Genomic DNA, 24,129 nt, shown 5'->3' with positions numbered 1-24,129 from the left:
CTATCAGTTAACATTTGAGCCTATCATATAATCAGATGGTTATAAATAATTCACACGACGCGTTTTTTCCCCTAGCAAGCGTAGTAACAAATATTGCTTTCTGATACCCCATACTTTCCAGTTGGTAAACAGAAAGAGAAAATTGTTATATTTCTTTTGTTTAAAGTTACATCCTTGAATGCATATTCTGTGAATGAAATTTTTTCTTTTCTTTGAACACTTCCCTCCCCTTAAACAAAAATCTACAAATAAGCATTATATTCTTATCCTTTATTTGCTATCAAGCGAATTTTTATTTCACGACGTGAAAAATAGCAGATATTCCATTGCTTCAACTTGAGCTTTAAACCAATGGGACCTCAAGTATGGGATCGCGTATTGAGAACTCTAGGCTACAGCCATATCAGTGGAAAAATCACAAGTCATAAAAAATGACTATAGTTGTAATTTATAGGCGTCTGCATATGTGCCACATTAAAATGGACTCAGACACGGAGCTACACCATCTACACCCTAGAGTTGCAATGGAAACAGGTAGTTGTTCTGTCTTATATATGTAATGCCTGTCTTGAAAACCTTCAGAAGTCAAGTAACAAATAGTCTGTGCGCGTCATTTTTAACAAAAAAAGTTCCTCTTGATTTGACTTTCATACAGAAAAGACCAAAAAAAAAACATTTGATTCTGATACTTTTCCTTTTGTCATAAAACATAACTATGGCGTAAAGTCATTAATGATTCCTCCCTATTCTAATTGTTGTTTTTACATTTGTGCCGTGTTCAAGAGAGGGGATTTGTTCACTATTATAAAAGAGAGCTCAACGTTAACCGCAGACTTGTTCCAAGTCGAGCTCTCATAGGACTCTGAACGTGCGAGCTTAGCGTAAAGCCAAATGGAATTCCACTGGTTTATGTGTAACTGCGAATATCCCAGTCCACGAATAGAATCTACATACATCTATTCTAAAGCCCCGGGCAAACAGTGCCAACGTCAGCCATTGCTGGTACGGTTGCGCTCAGTTGACCTCAAACAAAAGACATGGGAAGATCTAGGGGTAGGCCGATAGGGTCCCGACATCCTATTTTCAGATATTTAGTATACAAATTTTAAGGAGTATAAGGCAATTCATCGGAATGTCAGCAAAGCTGGGCAAACAATTACGGTTATTTTGGCGAGCCCGGGGCTAACGTGCATAAACTAAACCAGACGGTGCGACATCTTTCATTGGTAGGACATGACCACTCCATGACTGGTTCCAGGCCCCCGCGCGGACTTGTCTCTCCTTCCTTCTAGTGTGATGTTTTTCTACTGGCTATTTTGATTGACATGGTGGCTTTAGCAGTCTTTTTCGGAGGGTTGTTGTTTGTGTCTCCATTAACATACTGCGCGGGTGCGGACTCGCTGTGTGCTCTTCTGCAAACCCAGGAAAAACATACAATGTGTAAGTAATTTCAGAAACGGCGGCTCCCATAATTTGGGAACTGTTAGAGCTAAGGTGCACGATTAGCCTTTAAAAAGCATATAAGTTATATGAACTTTTTTTAAGTTATCAGATTGTTTTTTTTAAATTTATTACTAAGACGGAGCTCATCACGACTGTGGCAGACACTGTTCGACAAAGATTTGTATGGTACATGGAATAGAAAGTTACTTGGTGTTCTAGGGTGAGGTTGACATGCTAAGTCATGATGAGAAGTCATTAGAACATAAGCAAACGCAATCACAACACTAGCAAGAGCACTTGAGCGCATCCCCATGCGTTGTGAGAGAGTGATCGAACAAGCGAAAACTAAGTGCTCGTAGGATTTGTATAAGAACGACCTATCAACATACCGCACGTATGAAGTCATAATGTTTATTATCATGGGAACCTCACAGAATGCGTAACCACAGTTTTCAGCTGGAAAGTGGAACGATGACCATGGTTCAAATTTCTTCTAAAGATAAAGAGTTCATTGCCTCAGCTCGAGAAACGCATATCTAGATATAATTAACATATTTTCTATTCAAAACACTGTGCTTGTTAGCAAGAGTAAGCGATTACGATAGCAGTTATTAGCTCTCTTCTTTATGTCGTCTCATTTAACTTAACGACAGCAAAAGTCATGTTAGCACCAATGGTAACATCTATTGCATACAAGGTCTGTTTCCTACTTATTTGTGTCGTTTGTTTTTGAAAGAGTATGACTTTAAATTTCCCTTAAACTCTTTAATTAGCTAACGACCGCAAATACGATTGTGCATGCAAATCGTCTAACCTTAAGATTGCGCGCATAGTGCCTAGTGCACACTAGCAACATAACAACGAAACGACATGGGCGCGCGTACTATAATCAGCCCGACATAACGACATGGACATAATGACAAAAGAAAAAACATGTTTTTTTCTCTTATGTCGTCATGTCCATGTCGTTATGTCGAAGATAAGAGTGCGCGCGCCCATGTCGTTATGTTGTTATGTCGCTAGTGTGCACTAGGCATAACTGGTTTTCCCGCCTAATGATTTTCCCGCCTAAAAGTGTGATGTTCCCGGATTGTTGCGTGCGCGCCTTAAAACCGAATCGAGATATGTCCATAATCTAGTAGACTGTATCCAAGCATTCGAGATTGGTCCCTCTGTACAGGACCCGAAATGATCCCAGGACCCGAAACGATCCCAGGACCCGAAACGATCCCCAAGAGTCCCCCAACTGATCTCGGGACCCGAAACGATCCCCAAGAGTCCCCGAAATGAACCCCAAGGAATTGCAGTAATGGACAAACAAAAGGAATGTGGAAGGATTGGCTTTCAGTTTTAAAAACATATGAAACATTTAAGCGTCATTTTTGTCACTATCCAGAAATTTGAATTAACTAAAACCATAGTATTAAGATTTTTATATACGACTGCGCGGGAAATACAGCTTTCGACAGCTTGGTTGAGTCAACAATTGGGGTCAAATAAAAATTCCCGTGATGGTAATTTGAAGAACCAGGCGTGAATAAATAATTCATACATAACAAGCCATAAACGAATGTCTCCAAAGATTAGACATGCCTCTGCTTTCCCGTAGGAAAATGTTTGTTTGTGTTCGGTGAATGAAAGACCTATCATAAAGAGAGATAAAGAGAAATCATGCAGTGGTGTACGCACTACTACATAAGGAAATTCAAAACTCACATATTGCTTTCAACAAAAGCCACATCTCTTAATATTTTGCAACGGTAGTAAAAGGGTTGTTCGAGTGCATTACTCAGTGTGCTTTTGTAATTCCATCTTCTCGGCCAAACCGGCTGTCGGTAAATATTCGCTCGTGTGAACATGGATTTCGTGGTGAAAAACACGTTTGGTTGTCAAATGAATATAGATTTTTAGGGTGATGTTTACCGGAAACGAGATTTATAGTGTCAGAGTCATGTGTTGGAACTGCAAATGTTTCGAAGGTCAAAAGTTTGGTTGTTCTGAGCAAGGCTGTGCTTTGGCTGTGCTATGTTTATGTTGTACTCCTTTCAGTAGCAATTAAAAGTTGTGTATTTGTTTTGGACTCTGTTTATGGGTTTACCGCCGGGGCAATGTAATAAATAGAAGTATTGTATTGGAATTTAAGTTTTTTAAGTCATGTTATTTAGAAATAGATTGGCTGTCAACCCTAAATTATGCTTTAAGAATTGGAAGTGCTTCTTCTGCTTTCCCTTTGTCCATTACCGCATTTCCGTGGGGTTGATTTCGGGGACTCCTCGGTATCGTTTCGGGTCCCGGGATCAGTTGGGGTACTTTTGGGGATCATTTCGGGTCCTGGGATCGTTTCGGGTCCTGGGATCATTTCGGGTCCTGGGATCATTTCGGGTCCTGTACACCTCACCCTGAATGCACTGGCGCATGAACTTCAGGTGGTGCTAAGGGGTCCTCCCCTCTTGCTGTCTTTGAGCTTGAAAAGTCCTCCTGGTCGATGTACTTGGGTACTTCCCTCGTGTACGCTCCCTGCTCAATCAGCCATTTCTGTCGCTGCGCGGCACCTGGTGCGACCACGATTTCCTCGTCGTCGATTATCCTGCTTGGGGCATGTTGTAGTTCCCCCCTCTCGATCCGGCTGGACTGCATGCGCGTCACCCCTCGAATCTGGGAGAGCTCCTCTTCATCTACTAGACGACGTGTTGGTGCGCTTACTTGACCAGCTGAGGAGAAAGATTATTATGTTTTTACCGATCCATAATGCTAATGGAAAATGCAGGGAGGGCAGATACAGGGACAATATGCAGAGAGAAAAGAAAGGATAAGGTGGGCGAATTTATACTAAAACAACGTAACAACGTTTTGTTGTGTACTTTTTTGTTCATGACACGCTGTGACGTCATCTGTGCATCTATTAGAGGACAAACGCACACACACAGACGCTATCTATTTGTTAAACCACACGGTGTGTGATTCAATTACTATTCGTTATCCCAAGAACACCCCATAACAAAGCTGGACTATATTTGATAATTCAATCTTACTAAAAATCAACTTCTTCCTAGATTAGAGGTTTTTGGGGGAAAGAGCGAAACTTTGTAGGTATACACTGGTCTTACTTTATCCTGTTTGACTAAATTACCACAATTACCGCATTTCAAGATCTTTTAACCAGGATGGCAAGCTTAAGGCTTTATCTTATATCGAGTGAACAGTTGCGAGACGGTGGTAGAGCAAACTCTTACCTTCCAAAGTCTCAGCAGTGGTCAAATCACTTACCGTCAAACCTGCGCTTCTGCTCCATCGCCAGCCCCCGGAACGTAGGGAGCTCTTCCTCCTCAATCAGCTTTTTGGGCTTTCGTTCCAGGCTTCCTCGCTCAAATTGTGCCCGCGTTACATGCGTAAGGCCTGGGGTAACATTAAGCTCTTCCTCCTCTATTGTCTTTCTTGGAGTATGTGTATCCCCCCCACGGTTAAAATGCGCCACTTGTTCCCGCGCTTTACCTTAGTAAATTAAATAACAAAATAATAAACATAATCATTACGATAAGTGTCTAATATTACTCTACGACACATAAGTCACATTTCTTTAAAAAGTTTTAATAAACTTATGTTTTAGAACAAAGCAAAATTATATATCCTTTTAGTTTATTTATACAACTGTTTAATTAGCTTCTCTAAGGCTCAATTCATACGTCGTGTTATCGTGTTATCCTGTTATGAGCCGTATTCAATTCAAGTGTATGCAAATGAATCAAGAAGATTATTTCATCTTCATTTGCATGCATTTGAATTGAATACGGCTCATGGATAATACGATGTTTGAACTTAGCCTAAGTTTAGGGTGCTTACGTTTTTGAGGTTATCAATTTTAGTTTAAAAGTTCTGAGTAGGTTTGCTTACAGAGATGAATTATTACTTATGTTTGGGCTTTAGACACCAATTACCTTAGGGAATGATAAAATATTATTTTTATATTACCTCCCGGTCTTGCTTACCCTGTCCAGCATCTCTTCGAACACATCTGATGACGAATTATCACTGCCGTAACCATCGGTAGTATTAGAATATTATGATGATTTTAATGTTATCCACTTCTCCGATGGATAAAAGGAGTTTTAGAGAAAAGTCGGTCATTTTTGATTAGGTGAAATGTGCACTAGAAATAACCCTGCAAAGTTTAGCCAGACCTAGCACTAACCGTGTTACTCCACCACATGTTGTCACTCAAAGGATGACGATCAACATAATGATATAAGTTGTTCTTGATGTGACTGATTTGTTGTGCTACCTGTTAATTTTAGGCAAATATAGCCCAGGCTGTGTTACTCCGCAAATATTAGTCTCAGAATTGGTGACGCTCGCCATAATTTGTGCCTGATTCAAGTGCTTAACCTGCCCCTCGTGTGTAACCAGACGTGCCCAAACCCGGGTTAGTCCACCAATATTAGTCATGCAAAGGGTGACGGTTACTTTAGCGACTGAGTTGGTTTCAAAATGACAATTGTAACAGTTGTGTTGTTCACTTTATTGGTTTTAATATGATGTGACTAGTTATTACTACATGAAGTCCAACCAAGCGAAGATTGATGAGCTGTCTCCGCCCTATCGCATGCACACTTCCTGGAGTAATTCTATGCAAGAACAGTTACTGTGACTGATAGATATTTCTCAGATGTTTCAACATAACCTAGTTTTGAACATTTTATGTAATTTAGTCTGCGTTGTTTTATTAGCACCAGACGCAAATCCAGAACTATCTGACAGCTCCCCACCCCCCCCCCCCAAAAAAAAAAAAGAATGAGAATGCGAACAAACCTTGGCCAACAGCCGAGTCCCGTGAGAAAGGTGACCTGCCCGCAAATACCAAGCGAGTAAAATGCGTCCGAAAGTGCCTTTCAGGGGAGATTGTATTTTTATCTTCTGGATCTGTGACTGAGCTAACTGCCTTTTGTGATAATAGTTATTTCACAATTTCTGATAATGAGAAGATAGAAGCCTAATGCGTCTATGATTTCCATCAATTTGACAATTTGAAAATAAATGTTATTCTTTATACAAAATTTAACAAGCTTCTCTATAGTCTCTGAGCATTAAGGTGTCTTCTTTATTTGTAACTTAAAGCTATAAGAATATCTCGTTTCACCGTACATGCGGGTTTAATACATATATTTTTGTTTGTTACCATCTTTCATGAAAGCCCAAGTGAAAACATGTTATTCACCTGTTGGAAAGCTCAGTTCCTCCTCGTCGATTGTTTTCTTCAGCGGTGAAGCTTCGTATTCCCCGCGTTCAAAGTGCTGCTGTTGTTCTCGAGCCAAGCCTGGAGACCAAAAGATAACATCGATTAAGGAATTTTGCCGAAAGAGCAAAGTGATTTCTCAAGAAAATTAGTTTCCAACTGAGGCGTAACGACTAAGATGTTATAGCTTTATTGGATCAGAAAGGGGGAGGGAGAGGGGGACTGGGTCAACCCCCTGTTTACGCCCCTGGCCTTGATAAATGAAGTACATCTTCTTTCGTGGACTAAAAATTAATTATAATTTAACCTTTAGAGAAATTCAGGTCTTCCTCATCGATTGTTTTCTTAGGGGCTTGGACGTAGGCCTCCCGTTCAAATTGTTGCTGTTGCTCTCGAGCTAAGCCTGAAATCAAATGGAAAAGGCAAAAGTGACAAACTGTACTTTGCTTTTTATCATTAAGACCCTTGAATCGACTTGCTTAACGGTTTGTTTTGTATATAGAAAACTCTTGGATGGATTAAATTTTACCGTGATTCGAGTTTGAAGCAGAAAAAGATACATCACACAAGAATTACACGAGAGTATATGCTCATGTAACTAGTTAGCCAAGTCGTTTTGAATGACATTATTTATGACGCTAAAAATGCTTTGAATTTCCCTTGTCTAAGGGAAGGGTCATTATTTTACGGAAGGGAGGCCTGCCATGTTTGGGGGGAGGGTTGCAATTCTTTGAGCATCGATGATTTGGGGGAGGGCCTCGACTTTTGATACAGGGTTTAGGGGAGGGCCTTATTCTTTGAACAGGTATTCTGATCAATTTCCGAGCCTCCTAAAAGTCTGGAATTTCAATTTTTTCAAAATAAATAAATTAAAGTGATGCGCCTTCTGCTTGCACTTTCATGACTTTCTGCCTGGCGTTGAAAATCATTGTCCCCTAAAGTGTGGCCTTATGTGGTTTTATTAGCTTCCATCAATTAATTTACGAATTTCTATTAATGTCAAAGTTCCCCCCTACTAACTTTACAGATTGGTGGCATGAAAACATATTTAAATAAGATTTCAGTTGGGAAAGAGCTAATGATGCTGTTTTCTATTTATGTTTTAACAATAATTAGCATTTCATTTATTTGAAAATGGTAAAATTTTCACGGGGGAGCATGCCCCCAGACCACCCTATAAAATATTATTTACACCCCTAAAAAATGGGCGCGAAATCAACTTTTCTCCTGGCTTAGTGGTGTTTAAGGTCTGCTCCGCCGCCCCTTTATCGGCATGTCTAACCAGTGCCCCCCCCCCCCCCCCCCCCACCCACACACACACACAATGAATTAAGCTCTCTTTTTAAGTGGGAGGGCCTTAATTTTTGGCCGCCTTTTTAGGGGAGGATCACTTTTTTTGTGCTTTATATTGGGAGAGTGTCGCAATTTTTGAACCAGACAAAAATTCAACATAGCAGCCCCGCCTACCCCTCGGATAAATAATGACCTTACCCTAATGTTTGACGATGCTAGCGCCAAGCAATATTTAGAATTTGTTTAATCAATTCTAAAAGTCAATTTTAAATATTCCTACCTTGCGAGAAACTTAGATCTTCTTCATCTATCGCCTTTTTGGGAGCTTGAATATAGTCACCCCGCTCGAAATGACCTTGTTGTTCTCTCGCTATTCCTGCATCGTAAACGAAAATATTGGTTAAGTGATTTCACTGCAGTCTTGACAACCTTCGGGTACAGGGTTATATTGAAGGTCTAGTTTAAGAAGGAGTTTTTATGTTTTCGGTATGACACGGTTACGGTCAAAACCCTATTCTTCTGATATCTGATAAATAGACGAAAAGAACCAATCAAGTGGCGGACCCAGGGGGTCTAGTCGCTCAAGAGCGAGAGGAAGGGCGTTTTCCGTAAATAGGTTTAATCTTTTACCTGGAGTAAAATTAAGGTTCTCATCCTCGATTGCTTTCTTTGGTGCATGAATGTGGTCACCTCGCTCAAAATGCGTCAAGTGTTCCTTAGCCAAACCTACACAAAACAGATAATGCATGTAATCTATCAAGTCTTGCATTTTGTTTTAGTACAGAAAAATTCACAGTCCTTATTGTCTGGCTACTAATGCAATGCTTTACATAATGCAGACCTGGCCTTGATTCGGCCCCTCTGACTTATGAACCAGAAGCCCACTCAATTATTGTGAAAAGACCACTTATGACTTGTATTGTAGAGGGGCGCTCGTTGTACCTGAAACCGCTTGAAAGTCCTCTTCATCGATGACTTTTTTCGGTGCCTGTATATAATCGCCTCTTTCAAAATGAGTCAAATGTTCCTTTGCAACACCTGTAACATTGAATAAAAGCATTATTTAACAGTTGCTATCAGCCTCTTTCTTACCCAACAATCTTACTTCAATCTTACATATCTTACAATCATTATTCTACCAACTTAGTCTCCTCAAACTTCATGACATAATCTATCTTAACAATGCACTGTTTATGTATGACTTCCATTCAGATCATTTGCCATCTGTCTTCAAATCATTTTTCACAAATATTAACAGGATACATCAATATAATACAAGACTTGCTAGTAGGAAGACTTATTACCTGCCTAAGATACGCACAAACTATGGCAAATTTAACATTCGCTTTCTTGGTGTAAAAATCTGGAACGATATTCAGGATGATTATAAATCTGAATCCCGCTCCAGTTTCAAGACACTAATGATCAGCTCTCTTTTAGATCGTTACAAAAGCTAACTCTATTATTGTTGTAATTTACAAACTTAAGATTCTCTCCTATATATAAATGATCCCTATAATCGACCTCCCCTTGCTTGTGCGTGTTTTGTTCTGGTGCGTGTATCTATTGTCGTTTGTTTTTCGTTTCTGTTTGTATTGATATTATATTGATGTATCATGTTGTACCCATGCAATTTTCCGCTTGACCTAGCCGCTTAAGCTCGATTAGCTATGCTATTTCTTAATGCGGCTGGTGCCCAATTATAAAAATTATATTTATTTTTCTCCTTTTCTTATTTAATAAGTAATATCTGTATAATAGAGGGTGCTAATAAAATAAATGTTGTTGTTAAAAAATAAAAATAAAATGTTGTTGTTACATTCTGGCCCAGAAAAACTTCTGACACAACGTCAAACAATAACATGGCCTGTTATCTGCCTAACTGATATTTTGTTTTCATCTCCGCTCCCAGGGCTGACCAAGACTGGCCCTTCAGCCTGTATTATATCGTGAGAGACTGGCACTAGTTCTTGTTACTATAGTTAGACAATCTTGCATAATAAATTAGTCTTAGTTTGGTAGCCATTTTGTATGCGTGTTTTTGTTCCCTCACTCAAGGAAAAAGGCTGATATATTGCACAGCCCTAACGCCCTACCTTGACTACACGATCCAATCTTTCTTCTACAAAAACACAGCTCTTACTGTGAGTGGCTTTTTATCTTCCAGTCCCTAGGACTGGCCTGCAATCTCCCTGCTCTTACTCTAAAACTCTTTGTTATTACTTCCATGGAATAACCGTACCCTGACCGAGACTATCATGTCTAAATCCCCGTCAATTACATGCCTTGCCTCCCCCCCCCCCCCCCCCCTACCACAACCATCACTAAAATGACCTGGCCTACACAAACCTGCAGGTAGTTCCTCTTCGTCAATGAGCCTCTTGGGCTTGCTGATGTATTCGCCTCGTTCAATCTGCTCGCGCTGAGCCCTTGCAGATCCTGGTGTTACTACTAACTCCTCGTCATCTAAAGTACGATGCATATGGGTCTCGTATGACCCACTTTCTATCATCGCCCTGGTGGTTTGAATCCAAAGAGTATGCGAACATTAATAAGGCTGCCAATTTTCAGTAAACGTCTAAAAGCGTACTTTTGCAACGAAAATGTTGGACAACCAAGAAGTCAAGAGTCTTATAACTGCAATGTCCCAAGAACAAATCACCTACAAAAATAAGTTTATTTTGTTTTCCCCCGTTTCATTTACTTCAAATTATTAAAAAGCTAATCATTGGATATTGGCCCCAGAAGAGAAGAAACCGCTACCAGAAATGCCTTAAGGCATCCGTGTGAATTTATAAGACTAAAGACCGTTGTTACTTATATAGAGTAAGTCCAAGCTCCAAGGCGCCAAGAGGCTTACCATAAACCACATACTGTATAAGAAAATCCAGATTGAAGAACATTACCTAGTCTGTGCTGCAACACCCCTCGCAGGAAGCTCGTCTGCGGCAATACGAGTTTGCTTGTATTCCCAATTATCTACTTCGTCGTCTGGTTCTTGCCCTTTCGCAGTTTTGTACATCTGCATCTCCTCCTCTATGTTACAAGTCTTTTGATATTCCGTCCTTTCAGCTGCGGCCTACAGTACACGAATGGTTACAACGTAACCCGTGGAACAAAGCGTAATAGTCAAAGTGTAATGGTCAAGCCAGTAAAAAAGAGAACAAAGACTTTAGAGTGTTAGTGCTAAAAGCTAAAGTGTATTCGGGTTTATAAAAAGAAAATATCTAATTTCAATTGTCAATCTTTCGCCCTGTAATCTGCAAGGCCGTAGCAGGAAGTGGGGCACTGGGGGCACGTGCCCCTCTCCCAATATTTGAAAAAAAATATAAGGGAATGACTTGTAGGGGCGTGGCTGTGCCCCTCCAATATTCCGAGGCCTGCTACGGCACTGATCTTGGTAGTTATATTTTGGTTAACAGGGGTAACAGGAGAGACCATGGTCCTTTTAGTACATTACTATGGTTATACTGCTTGGGAAAGTTCCCCCTCCTCTCCCCTGCTTTTTGGAGTGCTTTGCGGCACGTGCGCTTTTAAATCGACTGCTGTGATGATCAAAGTCTCAGGTCTAATCCAGCCGTACCTGGAACGCCGCCATCTGGGCGCGAGCTGTCCCTGTTGTTGGTAGCGCCTCATCCCTATCGACCACAGACCCTTCGGCGTTAGTCACCGTCCCTGTCTCAAACTTCCAGCGGTAATCATGCGTCACTCCCTTCGATGGGAGATTATCCACGTCATTTTGCTCTTTTTGTACTGGCAAATGCGGTGGATCTTTGAAGATCGATCTTGTTTCGTTAATTGTACCTGAGAATTGGGTGTTTGAAATCAAACTGGGTGAGATCAGGAAAGGCAGCTGGATGTGGTTAGCGAGAGGGAGAATGACTGGTATAATGAATGTTAATGTGAAAAAGGGTTATGTTATGAGATTTTTCAACCAGCTCTCACTAACGATCGCGTATGACGGTTGTTTTGATTTTGGTTATCAAAGATACGATCGTTAAACCAAGGGGGCCTTATTTTAAGACATCATCCTCCCCTCTCTCATTACATACAAGTAAATATGCAGTCATAGTCTTGACTCAGCACACGTACTCTTGCTCAAATAGCAGGTTGCCTAAGACTCCCCCTACCCCTAACACCTCGCCCTTAAGCTCCATTGGCCTAGCAAAGAGAACCTCTCCCACTCTCTCTAATGCTTACCCTATGCCGAGCCTACGACCATGTATCATATTGCTCTTTAACTTCCTCCCCCCCCCCCCCCAAAAAAAAAAAAACACACACTGCTAAGCATACACGTTTTGTCTACCTTGTCCTGTACACATCTTGAAACAAAACAAAACTCGCCCCCTCCCCCCTAAGACACACACCCTTTGCATAAAAAATGAAGTAGAAAGTAGATTGAGATACCCCTCTCTGATTACAGAAGAATGGAGCAACGTGTGTGTCCACGTGTATGTTATGCGAAAACATTGCAGAAGAATGGAGTATGGGATATCACGTGTGCGATCACGTGCATGTCATGTGTGTTATGTGAAAACATGCTTGTTAGTCAGTGGATTGACAATTATTTTGTCAGTATCGTGATATACGAGCTGATTCATGCACAAGGTTTGTCATGCAAGTCATTACAACAAAAACTTTTGCTCGAGTTTTCAAACTTATTTTTTTACGATTTACATACCCGTGAACGCGATACTCTTTTTTAACTTTTTATTTCTCAATGAAACAGAACAAAATGCCGGTGTGACTTATCTTCGCTATTGACGTGTGTTGTGATGGTGATTGTGGTGTCATTAGCTCCAGTCTTGGCCATGAAACAACCCTCAACACCTTGGTGTTCCCCTAGCTCTCTTCGTGAATTACAAACCAAAAGTTAATCCAACACTTTTTGCTTCGAAACCGGCTGCAAACAAACCTTTCTCGGGGTTATAGCTGAGTCTTTTTTCTCTCTTCTCAGCGTTTGATATATCCCCTTTTTGGAATTGTGTTCGCAACTGAACGGCGATTCCCGTGGAGACTACTTCCTCCAGTTCATCTACCTCCCCTACGTGGACCGCCTCTGCTTTGGGTATCTCGCCTGGAACGATGTGGAAAACATCAAGGACCTCTGACGAAAGCGTCGGAATGCTTTATATGCGATAATGAGAACGACGTCACTTTCACGTGACATTGCAGGTGGTTTGCGCGTGTTCCCTGTGGTTTACCTGTATGCATTACATGCATTCACTGGATGACGTAATTTTCTATCTCAATCATATTATGTTGCCGGATCTTGGCTTTTTTTTTAATAATGGTTTCACTTTCTACTTTTTGATGTCACTTACTGAATGGACCGTTTTAGATATCTAGCATTATTTTTTTTCGGGGTCCGGTATCCATCAAGTCCCGCGCTCTGAATGGCTCTCCTGAGTTCCGGTATCCTACGAGCCGGACCCCTCGATACCGAACTGCTCAACTCCAAGGCTCGAAATAATGAGTCGATTTGTTAAATGAAAATCGGGCATATATCTTTCCGACTAGATACACCGAATTACATTACCATTTGATCATAACGGCAAGTAGTAATATTAATGCAAGGGATTCTATCAGTTTCCCGCATCGGTTAAAGGTTATCGTAATCTGTTATGTTTAGTACACGTCCGTTAGCGATGGCGTGACCGCGTACGCGTGTATAAAGGTCCATGATCACGTGATTTGGCAAGACGGAAGGGCAGGTGTGCACACGAATGCACACGAAACAAGGAGCCAATTTTAATGATGGAATTGCCAATAATGACACAAACATAACAAGTTGGCTACGGAGGAGAAAAAACATACGAATAATCATCGATGAAGGAAATACACAAACCAGCAGGCATTCAGACATATTGACAGACAGACAGACAGACAGACAGAAATACATACAGGCATATAGACAGACAGACAGCCCGACAGACAGGCATATAGACAGACGGGCAGACAGACAGACAGGCAAAGAGATAGACAGACGGGCCGACAGACAAGAATATAGACAGACAGACGGGCCGACAGACAGGCATAGAGACAGACGGGCAGACAGAAACGGACAGATAGACAAGCATAGAGACAGATAGATGGGCACAAAGATAGACATACAAACAAACAGACAGACATTGAGATTGAAAGACGGACGGAAAACAGAAAGATGACGGACAGAAAACAGTAAGGCATATAGACCGACAATGACGGACGGACGGACGGACGGACGGCCAGAAAACTTACCTTTCTCAAACATAGACTTAATCTTAGAAGCGGTGCCGATTTCAGGTTTCGGATCATCTACCTCTTCCTCGGAGACCATGGTATTACTAGCAGCGCCTGACAAAAACATCTGCTTGGTCTTGCTGGCCAAACCTTTCTCTGGGAAAGCCTCATCTTCTTCTCTTCTGTACGTACTGGCATTGTATACCTCTCCCTGCTCAAACTTGGCGCGTGTGGATAGCGCAGTCCCCTTGGCAGGTCTATAATCCTCCTCGTCACCCTCTCGAGCGACCTCGACATTGGAAGCTTGCCCAGACTCGAATTTACCTCTAACCACAGCTGCAACACCACCCTGATCAAGGTAAAGACAGAGTTTACCGAATTGACTCCTAACCACAGCTGCAACACCACCATAACCAAGGCATGACATAGAGTTTAAAGAGCCTAGACCCGATTTGCTTGACGGTTTATTCTGAATACTGAAAACAGAGGCGGATACAGGATTCCTCGAAGGGTAGGGCGCCATCCCGAAGGGGGGGGGGGGGGGTATTTTAGCTACCATACATTAAAAATATTTTAGTCCGAAATGAGGTGAGGGCACTGCCCTCATAATCAGGTCGAAGGGAATAGAGCTAGGAAGATCACCAGTCTCGGTAAAGCTCGATTTCGATGGTAAAGTCTGCTGACCTGTATGTCCGGCAGATCGTCGTCCATGTGATGTGTGAATTCCTGACGCGTTGTGGAGCTGACGAAAGCTGCGCGCGCACTGGACGCTGTGCCTTTCTGGAAAAAACAAGAAGAGTGTCGAGGAATATCAAAGGATCTCGCACAACAGCTTCAACGTGTGAGTGTACGCATAGGTGACTATGATTGAGTTATTCACCTTAGTTAGATCTTCCACCACTGTGCATTTTTTGTCAATGCAAAGGTCACTATGGAATTATATACGATTCATCTCTGGTAGATTTTTTTTGTTGCCCAGTCATGGATGTCATGTGGAATATAAAAAAAATAGCGCACTTCTTAGCGCTCGAAAGGGGGGGGGTGGAGCGGTGTAGCCAGGATTTTAAACAGGAGGGGGCCCAAAAGGCCCTTTCAAGGTATTTTATCCTGTATTTTAGATAATGTCCCATACATTTACTGTATTTTTGGCAGCTCGAAGGGGGCCCGGGCCCCTTTGGCCAACCCCTGGCTACGCCCTTGGGGGGGGGGGGGGGGGGGGGGGGGGGGGCGGGGGGTGCACCCTCACCCACCCTAGCTAAACGCATGTAAAGAGCCCACTATCGTTCATATAATGCCATATGTTATTAACCTCGGGCAGGTCTTCCAGCTCCCTATGCACCCTGTGCGCCGGTGTGTAGGCCTCGCCCTTCTCAAACCTCTCTTTTCCTTCACGGGTGAGCCCCTCTGACACCATCATGAGGTCCGGGGTCTTCTCGGTCTCGATCTCGTAAGGAGCTTGACTCTCAAACATTTGTTTTGCGAGTTTAGCGATACCTGTTCGCGGGAGTTCGTCAATGCCAATCTTCCCGGTCTCACCGTCACTGTAAATGAAGATAAATAAGTAATTATCATGACTTAGCATTAACGAATTAGAGCATTAAGGGGGAGGGGGGTAATTTGTTTCTGCACCCCTCGAAAATAATCTAGCGATCTGTCCTTTGTTACCGCAACATGGATGTAAGGACCCAATAATTAAGTATTCCACTAGACAAACTAGAAACACGCCAGACATATAAAATTCGCATAGTTAATATGAAAGCCAAAAAGGCTAATAAAAAAATCTGTTGTAAATAATCAAAAGGTTCCCCTTCTGCCCGATGAGAGTAAACCCGTAAACGCAATTTAATTTAAGAAAGGGGTACCCCATTGGTCGGCACCAGGACTGTAAAGTCTGTCCCTAACTCAATGTAAGGGCTTTCAGACAGACAGTCTCTAGCCAATACAAACACGCTCTTCTTAGAAGCAATAAATCATAAAAGCATAAGATGTAAATTATTTAAAATGTTAAATACATTTCGATCTTGAATAAAAGAAATTAATATAATATCGAAATTATTAGTTATTAAAACAAAACAAATAGGTAGAGGTACATACCACCACTGAATATCAAATTGAAACGTTTTAAAAAGCATCGTAACACGGCAGGAATGAAACGGTGGAAACAAAGGTTTTAACATTAGAGCTCAAAATTTCAAAATATAATGGATTTCAATCAGAGAGTGCAATAGAAAATAAACAGGATCTTTTTTTAACCAAACCTCGCCTTAAATTCTGATCTAATTCTCCTAGTACCTGCAAGATATTGGATATCGCGACAACGTAAATATGAATTTCTGTTTTGTTCCACATCATTACGAGAATCACTATAAAAATTCAAAATTCTCCTTAAAATGAACATGTATAATGATGAAATATCCCATTTTACGATATCCTGTCTCGTAAAAATAAACATTTGAATTACAAATACCCGACAGATTCTACCAGGCGTTTTTCTGAACCGCACCTTTTGAGTTATCTCTGATACAGCTATTCTATTATGCTTAAAGATATTAAAAAGCCAAAAAACGCGAAAGTACCTTTTTTTTTTAACCATTATTTCTATGGGGATGCGCTGTTATTGAAACGTGCCCAAGATTCAGGAGTCAGAAATCTAACCGCGACTGTTTGTCGCCAAAACCTCAACCGTCTCAACTTAACAGCAAGCGAAGCCTTGTATGAAATGTAAACTTAGCGTTTGGCTATTCGATTTTGAGTTTATGATAATGTAAACAGCACGTGGGTCGTCACCATGCGCTAAGTACAAGCAATTTCTTTACATTGATTGTACGACAAAATGCTTTACGCATTGGTTTTGAGACAGTATTGACGATTAAAAAGTCAAAGTAGTAATAAATTTTAGTATTTTCTTTAAATAACAATGGTTTTCCAACAAACTATAAATTAGCTCTATACTAATATAATTTGATTCAATGTTGCTTGTGATAACAATATGATAAAATGCACAGTACAGTCCAAGACAAATTTTACAGTGAAACGAGTATGGTGATGGTGATTAGCGCGAGTCCTTGAATGGTATATATATGCTACCCCAGATCCTTTACCGATCGATGCTTCAGCAGCGAAAACGTTTACCCCAGATCCTTTACCGATCGATGCTTCAGCAGCAAAAACGTTTACCCCAGATCCTTTACCGATCGATGCTTCAGCAGCAAAAACGTTTACCCCAGATCCTTTACCGATCGATGCAGCAATGTAGCCGGTAAGCCGCAAGACAGGTGAATCATGCGAATGATGACTCTAATAACCGCGTTCGTTGATGGGTGATATTAAAAATGCCTCGTGTGTTCGTCCGCTATGCCCCCATACCTTGGGAATATCCAGTAGTTTTGTCGCTAGGTTGGTATTTTAACTTTCAAATAACAGCTTTCATTCCGTCGAAAGCAGGTCGAATTAACAGAATTATTCATTGATCAAAACTAAAGGCGCATAGAGCCAATCAAAGTGTAGCCCACTTTATTATACCAGACATAATAACACATAAGTACCCAGGGCTTCCACCATTATTAATGAATTAGAATAAGCCACCAAATTTTTTGAACTAACGCCTTATGATTCCATTCCGGCTTGAAAAGGATCAGACTGGTTTTTGGCCAAATTGAATCTTGAAATGGTAAATTTATGTGAAGAAAATCGCTTGTAATATACTGTAGACAATGCCGTATTATAAGAAACAAAAGCCGTGTCATTTTACTAGTGGTTATTTTCGTAAGACTATTTTTAACCCGAACATTCAGATTTCGGTAGTTGTGGTCAATTTCCGATGATAATTCTTTGCGCCAATTTTTATCTGATATTAACGATTGCAAACAATTTGGTTTTGATCTAAATCATTTCTGTTGTAGACGAAAGCGAAGTTAAGTAAATAAGTTGAACCACATAATAATGACAAAAACAAATTCAAGATACGAATGTTTCATTTAATAGTTACGTCTTTGCAAACCTTGCAAGCTATCGTAGCACATCCATGTCGTACATTTTTAATCTCTTCTTGCTATTCTTTTCGAATCTAATGGATTTTTTCTAAAAACTTATTAAGTATGTAAAGCCCAGGGCTTGTATATAATATTCATCTTTGAAGAGCTAACATTTTGTGTTTTTTCCAAATCTCGCGAGTTTAGATCTTTTCAGCACTGAGAACTGAGGCACTTTTTTGATGTTTACCCACAGGGCCTCGTCTCCATGCACTCGCCCCAGCTCTTTCACGATTGTGGCTATAAGCATGCAAGGCATAGCGGGAAGGGTGAAAAATGTAACGGAGCACCGTTTTCATAGTTATTAATGAATGCTTGATCCTTTCTAATGCATAGCGTCCATAGCGCATCGTGGATTCGTGGAGCTGACCTCGGGAAACCAGCTTACTTTGCGAAAAATCTCCAGCTTGATCGAAAAAGGTGTTTGTATCCTAAAACCTATACCTGGGACCGAAAATCTATTTGCGATAGCCGATCACGTGACTTTTTGAGTGGCAAACTCGAGCCAAATATAGACACAGAAATGTCTGCGTCCGTTACATCAGAGAACGATAAAAAATATTTAAATGAAAATAAACCCTTCCCCAAAGAAAATTTATGGCTTATTTGTAAGCGCTGAATAAGTTGCTTTTTGTTGTTGTTATTTTACCGCTTAAAAAGGCTGCGCGTGCTGATGGAACGTCATCGCCATCGTCACCGAATGGTCCTTGCGTGCCATTCTGAGTATGCGCGCTCGCACCCAAAATATTGCTGCTACCAAGGAATTTCAGGTATAAATAAATACAAGGTTGAAAAGGTATGTTAAACGCCTCTGTGAAACAAACTAGTTGCACTGATGAAGGAGGGAGGGACATTGTCTACACCACTCCTACGCAGACAATCTAGTTTTTCTACAGCTTGCCTGTAGTCTTTCTAGCTATACCATTTATACCAAGAAATTTGCCTGGAAATTAGCATGCGGACACATTTGCAAAAGAACAATGCGAGAAAACGTACCATATTTGGCGAACTATATGCGAGCCCTTTAAGACATAGTGAAGGGTTAGGTTGGGATCTCTTCAGTGGCCGTCCTCTTTTGGCCAATTTTCAAGTGGCAATTCATCTTGGATAGATCAAAGACCTCTGTGACTGGATTATGCCGAATATATGGCTAAATGATTCTTAAACGCAGCCGTATCCACGACGGTATAAAAAATAACAAGATCATATTCTATGAAAGAAATTTCAAACTTTACCGAGAGAGTTTCTGGGATTTTGCTTGTGTTGTTTGAATCAGTCAAAATACCCAAATAGTCTTGTTTGTTAACCAGAAAATAAGAATTCTTCAGGGCAGACTAAAGAAGGTAAATCGTTACATTTTAAAGAGATTGTCCAGAGACTCTCTTTACGTCCAGGCTCAACTGGCCTGACAGGTATGCGCCATCGCACTCCGCCCTAAAAACGCGGCGATAGAGTAAATATGATATTAGTATCTTTATTCGTGAAGGGCAAGAAATTTCAGATGCAAGAGGCAAGCCTCGGATATTTCTTCTGCTTCGTGGGCAGACGCTATTTTTCTATATGTCTTTTGCAAATTTTATTAATCTTCTAATCATCCCCCCTTTTCCCTGGCTAGCTACGGCCCTGTTTATATGATCAATTATTCATATCACAAATTATGTAGTACCAGGTTTCACACATTTAATTTGGTAGTGCTGGAAAGCTTCTACACATTTCAATAAGCCTATTGGAAAAGCTATTTTATTAGTGACATTCTTGAGCAACCCCTTCTTTTCTCTTTTATTCGAAGATACCCTCTCCTTAGAATCCTACTCAATTTAACCCTAAAGTCTTCGCTATAGCATGAAGACATGTTTTTTTTTTTGCCTCGGAGACAAAAATTCGCACCGTGATTAGCTACTCCGGCGGTGGCCAAAATCTGCAGATATATCTGTTACATCTGTTGTATTTTGATAACAGGAAATTTCAGTTTCTCTAAAAGCAATTGTACGATTATATCCATAATCTCTTCCATTTTTGCGCTAGTGTTAATTGAAAATAAACCCCAAAGTTTAGGTTTGTTTGAAAGTCCTAAAGGGTATAATAAAATTAGAGCAATATCAATAAAGTTTACTTAAGGAGGCTTTTCAGCACTGCTAAATCAATAATGACAGTCCATTAGTTATGTGGAAAGCTGGTTAAATTTCACTGAACAGTCTTAGAACGAGACACAGAAATCATTCACCACGGCCTCATTTCTAAAGCTATTGGCATGTTTGCTTCCATATATGGTTCAGCTAGCGCGCAAACCCTACTGGATGCAAAGATGTGCATGCCTTAGCCCAAAGGTCAGAATTGTTTATTTCTAGTGCAGAACAATCATATAAAGTGAAAAGCAAGAAAAACAATAAAAGCCCTAATTAAAATGCACTTATCACAAGCATCTAACAAGTTTGGTGCTAAATTAGGCAAAAGTGATTATATAAACAATTAAAAAAGACATCCTACCAAATGTTCCTTATATCGTATTAAAGCGGAATATTGGGGGCGTTTTATCTAAAAATTCTAAACGTCTGGTGGTTTCTTTGTTGGCACTAAATACAGGAAACTATCGTTTACGTGCTGTCGGAGTAATACGAACTAGTTAGTCACGCAACACTTGCGTGACTCAAAATATTGTGCCTAGGATGATTAGATAAAGTTCTTTTTTGAATGAAACTGAAAGATTACCGCTTCATAACGCGCTAACACATCTATGATACGTAAATTGACGGGATAAATGCAGATAGACTATCACGAGACTTGCCTCGAGTTTAACCTCAAAGAAGGGGTCACCAAAATTGCGAAAATAACTCAAGCACAAGTATAATTGAATAAACATTTGATTCTAACTTGCATTTCGATAATAAACTGCGCTTATGCCTCCAAGTGCAAAAAATCTTATAAGTGCATTTATGGAAAATTCGCAACAGCTCATGGTTTACTGGAACTGCTTTTATCCGTTACGTACCTTTGGCTTAAAATGTAAAGCAAAAAGACAACAGACTTAGATTATAGTGTCAGTATTTCATTCATACGTTATACCGGTCCTAAGATGAATCAGAATGATAAGTCCACTTTTCCAACACGTTTTGCCTTTCACACCATTCCTCACGCAAATCATTATCGTGTATTTTATATTTTAGCTCTTGCTATATCGACCAATAAAACAAACATATTATGTGCCATTTTAAATACCTCTAAACAACATCACACTTCCTCACACATAAAGTTGTTATTACGCTTACCTAGATCTTAGCAAGATTATAACTGTGGGAAGCTAATTTAACCTGTTGTTTAAATGTGAGGAAATCTCTTGCCGACTCCAAGAAAACTATAACAGTTTTTAATCAAATAAATCACTTGTGAAAAAGTCTGAAAGTGACAAAATTTGTAAAATTGTAAGAGCAGTCGAAGTTCCAATACGGGGGACTCTAAATTTGAGTAAATTGTGTAAATAATGTACCTTGAATCGGATTCGTTATCTGCCACCCCTCGACTAGAATATTCAATGTTGCCTTCAATAGTCTCCGATAGTCCTTCCTCTGTCCGATCGCCACTCGCCTCTTCTGTTTCAAGATCCATGCTGGAAGGAATGAAATAAGTCGATCTCGTGGACAGAAACTCAAGTGATAATAACTAGGCGATTAATTCCAGAGGTCTAAGAGACAGAAACCAACGTAGATGGCGAGCACAATAGAAGATATATTTACATATCAGTTTGATACACCCACTTGCCTTCGGCGGTGAAGTGACAAATTCTTTTACACGAACGCAAACGGATGTGATCGGGAAACAGTCGGGAAAAGTCGGAAACGTCTGAGAATGATTGGAATTGCTGGAAGCAAGTTTATAGCAGGTTACACCTATGCAAGGTGGATCCATTATTCACTAAGGGTGTAAGAATTAAGCGTAATATTCTTTCTTTATGAGTGAATGTCATTGAGAAGATGTGGTAAATGTGGTCTCCTGCGACTCCTACATCTGCTACTGTTATCTGATCCGCGACCTCTAATATATTACAGATACTGCGTGAAGGACACAGTGATGCAGATACAATACGTTACATCTACCGTCAACCGGCCAAACATCTTTTCAGTGGTCACTATAACAAAGTCTTAAAATATTTGCTTCCCAATCCTGTATCCGCCTTAGCGGCCAAAAGGCACCTGCCCACCTCATTAGCAAAGTGTCTGACTAGCCTGGGTGGGCTTGAGCTCTCACTTTTGGCCATATCAAGAAAATTCAGCCAAAAATTGTCGTTTTTGCCAAACGCGGTCACTCCATATAAGGAAACTAATATATTTCTTATTTGGAAAAACTGCACGATTCTTGTTATTTTTACGGTTACTGTACCGCAGGTGCTTCGTAAACTTTATGACTTATCAGAAGAGAAAAACAGTGACTGTGACCATCTTTGGTCAATGGAGAAAGTATCTGAAAAGAAATTAAGAGTCCTTGGTACCAGTCCCTCAAAACGACAACGTTTTCTTCATATGCCTTTTTTAGTTTGAGTTTGGGGCTCGCATAAGGCGCTAAGAGGTACCACTGTATATTAAAAACGAAAGGAGAAAATACCTCCTCCTCCCCTGGAGCCCCCACTTTTCTTAACCTGAGTAGCCGGCCCTAAAGAGGATTAATTCAGAAATTCCTGTTTTGGGTTTTTTTTTGGGATTCCTGTGGCGAGCCAAAAAAAGTTTATCCGCCACAGGGATCCTGAACAAGGAAACACACAGGAGAGACGGCTCGCCCCCGGCTCGCAGGCTATACCCTGAGCAAGAACTGCGATGCTGAGTACCGAATCCGCCATATCAGGCTTTTACATGAAGGCGTGACAGATTTAATCAAACGAATCAATGTCAATTATTGTGATATGTTAATAGATCTTGATGATTGAATATGATCTTGATACATACATCAGCTCCGCACCAAAATTGAATCATTCATATTTATGTAACAGCATCGTCAAATGGTCGTTTGTTGATCTTAAAAGAATAAAATTTGGTATATACTTTATTAACGTGATAAGAAAACATTAAAGGTGTTCTTATATTTCGCATCAAAATGGTATGTTATACTGTGCCAAACCGTTCCTTTGGGTGAAAATAAGTCATAAATAATTTATTCAATCGAATAAACAATCAGATGTTGTTGTTTAGAAGATTTAATAATGCTAATAAGCCAAATTCGATTTGAACTTATCAACAAGGTACCGAACCTTTGGCATTAATTCGCATTTTATAAACCTTAAACATACCAAAGAACAAACACCTATAGAGCTTTGATTAGAAATCCACCAATGAAATATTTTTATAGCTAATCAGAAAGATAATATCGTCTCACCTTTTGATAAAGCGATGATTACAAAGGTTCAAGTTAAAAAGATTTAGTGCTAGTTCGAATTAGCCCTACCTTATATTCCACGATGCCGTAGGCGCCCAAGCTTGCCCTTGCGCTTGAAATTCAATACAGGAAAAATACCATTTTTGCATATTTACGGATAGATTTAATAACACACGCTACCTGCACAGCTGCACAGGCAAAGCTCCTGTTTAGTGGTGCAGAAATATCCTGCTAGTCTGCATTGTCATGAAACATGCAAACAAAGACAAAAAATGTAGAATGAAGCACGTTTTGTGAAAGTATTGCAAACTCTTAAATGCTAGCTATGTTTGGGTAAATCTCACGATAAATCTAAAAGAGATGATGATAGTAAACAATGAGTAAAGATTAAGTTTTTGATTCTAGGCTTCTATTCTCTTACGCTTTGATTCCGTAATAAAAATAGTTCTGTAAGAGAAGAGTTTACAAGAGTTGAAATCATATTTTATTTTGACATATAAGATACTCCCCGCACTTATGATACCTGGCGTACCTCCTCGATGCGTACTC

The 24,129-nt window shown here is 40.3% G+C and overlaps 1 protein-coding gene across 7 annotated transcripts; it reads right to left on the bottom strand.

The window, feature by feature from the left end:
* Nucleotides 1–255: 255 nt before the first annotated feature.
* On the bottom strand, nucleotides 256–23,800 carry LOC5520918. 7 transcript variants are annotated; one of them, XM_048729204.1, is made up of 18 exons: nucleotides 23,650–23,800; nucleotides 21,704–21,823; nucleotides 15,498–15,729; nucleotides 14,873–14,968; nucleotides 14,207–14,537; nucleotides 12,882–13,043; nucleotides 11,550–11,770; nucleotides 10,873–11,045; nucleotides 10,316–10,482; nucleotides 8,909–9,004; nucleotides 8,597–8,692; nucleotides 8,247–8,342; nucleotides 6,981–7,076; nucleotides 6,656–6,754; nucleotides 4,711–4,935; nucleotides 3,842–4,154; nucleotides 1,833–1,936; nucleotides 1,321–1,412 (listed from the first exon to the last, which is right to left on the bottom strand). In XM_048729204.1, the coding sequence occupies exons 1-17, from the start codon at nucleotides 23,727–23,729 to the stop codon at nucleotides 1,861–1,863; spliced, it is 2,679 nt and encodes an 892-aa protein (XP_048585161.1). In that variant the 5' UTR covers nucleotides 23,730–23,800; the 3' UTR covers nucleotides 1,321–1,412; nucleotides 1,833–1,860. The 7 variants fall into 7 exon arrangements, with proteins under 7 accessions (XP_048585160.1, XP_048585163.1, XP_048585162.1 ...); XM_048729203.1 differs by lacking the exon at nucleotides 1,833–1,936 and having other exon boundaries at nucleotides 256–1,412; nucleotides 23,650–23,799; XM_048729206.1 differs by lacking the exons at nucleotides 1,833–1,936; nucleotides 23,650–23,800 and adding an exon at nucleotides 23,581–23,619 and having other exon boundaries at nucleotides 256–1,412.
* Nucleotides 23,801–24,129: the final 329 nt, after the last annotated feature.

This window comes from Nematostella vectensis, chromosome 6, assembly GCF_932526225.1.
Source record: "Nematostella vectensis chromosome 6, jaNemVect1.1, whole genome shotgun sequence".
Classification (NCBI taxonomy): domain Eukaryota; kingdom Metazoa; phylum Cnidaria; class Anthozoa; order Actiniaria; family Edwardsiidae; genus Nematostella; species Nematostella vectensis.
Note: the sequence above shows the minus strand (reverse complement) of the source record. Positions and strands in the feature narration are given on the sequence as shown.